Below are 1,412 nucleotides of genomic sequence, written 5' to 3' on the forward strand. Positions count from 1 at the left end.
TCTCTTTTACTGTACATTTTTAAAAACATAGATTCTGAATTCATCAAAAAATGAATCAGGTATACCTCAGCAAAATTTCTCTTAGAAAAATATCTTCTTTTAACAACTGAATTAATATATTTGTATCTAGATATGTAAATAAAAGGATGGATATGTGTGTGGCATTATTGCAAAAATATCTTCAGCATTGTCTTATTTTGTTGTATGGCACATGGCGTCAAACTGACATTCTTCGTCGCTATCTGGATACATTGCCTTCATGGTGTACAATGGACATGGCCTGTCTTTCGGACAGCCTGGTAAATATACCGGTCGTTCCTGAAGCATGAATAAAACACTGGGCCCGTAATATTCGCAACTGAAACGAACATAATTGGATAATTATATATGATATTACAGGAAACGATAGTTCCATGATCTTAAGAGAAAAACGTACTCGTACAAAACAAATGCCATGTTAGATGCAAACGTATCGATAATACTGCTTCTCCACGCCCTTTTGTCTTCGTTCTTACGTAATGCAAAGGAATTGTGCGTCAAAGGATGTGCATCTTTGGCTAGTCCGAGTAAAGCTGTTAATTTCAAAATCGTGCCGGAATGTGTAAAATAAGCTGTTGTCACTGCCCCTTCGTTGGATCTAAGAAATCAAACACTCTACTAGTACGTCGCATTAACACAATGTAATTATATATTTAATTGCAAAGTTATAACAATTCTGAAAATTTTCAAAATTTAACTTGCAGTCTCATATTCATTATTTGAAAATGTTTTCAATTGAAATCTCTTTGACATGTAGACGAAAAGTTTATGCATATTTTCGTTTTTGTAATTTGAAAGCCTGCAGCGAGGGAACAGGAATTTTATATTGATTTATTATTGCAATACATATAAATTTGCATACCCAAAAGAGTCGAACACATCTTTCAAGGCAGGACACGCTTGCTCATAAGTTAATGGGTAGCCATATCCATCGATCCAATAGAATTCTAGATCTTCTACATATTCAAAGACCTATAAAGTATGAATATTGGGTACACAATTGAAGTTTTCCATCTAGGAATGAAAATATATCATCTTGCTTTCAATCTCACCCTGAAATCATTTAACGTGAATATTTTACACCAGGGAGATACTGCACTTCGATTCAATGCAGTTTCGAAAGCACACGTTGTGTGCATTAAATGTGCAGTTTCTAAAACATAAATACTTTATGTAACACAACAGGAAAACAGTGGCGAACTGTATTTATCTAATTATATACACGTTCGACAGTACTAACCATAATCGATATTGAGACCAATGCGCTTTCTAACATTGTCTACCATATTTCTGACAATCTTGCTGTCGAGAAATTTCATTTTCTCCTGTTTCGCGTCTGAGTTCTTGTCGACTTCCTGGCGCCAGCGAGGACA

At 34.9% G+C, this 1,412-nt stretch overlaps 1 protein-coding gene across 1 annotated transcript; it reads right to left on the bottom strand.

Moving 5' to 3' along the window:
- Positions 1–7: 7 nt before the first annotated feature.
- On the bottom strand, positions 8–1,406 carry LOC105556286 (multiple inositol polyphosphate phosphatase 1-like; the record flags this gene model as incomplete). Its single annotated transcript, XM_012003369.1, has 5 exons — positions 8–358; positions 437–637; positions 902–1,011; positions 1,092–1,192; positions 1,280–1,406. Coding segments are annotated over 5 exons (705 nt in total), but the record flags the coding sequence as incomplete, so codon positions are not given.
- Between the last annotated feature and the right edge of the window lie 6 nt (positions 1,407–1,412).

This window comes from Vollenhovia emeryi, unplaced genomic scaffold, assembly GCF_000949405.1.
Source record: "Vollenhovia emeryi isolate VEMERY1.0 unplaced genomic scaffold, V.emery_V1.0 DF948914.1, whole genome shotgun sequence".
NCBI lineage: Eukaryota > Metazoa > Arthropoda > Insecta > Hymenoptera > Formicidae > Vollenhovia > Vollenhovia emeryi.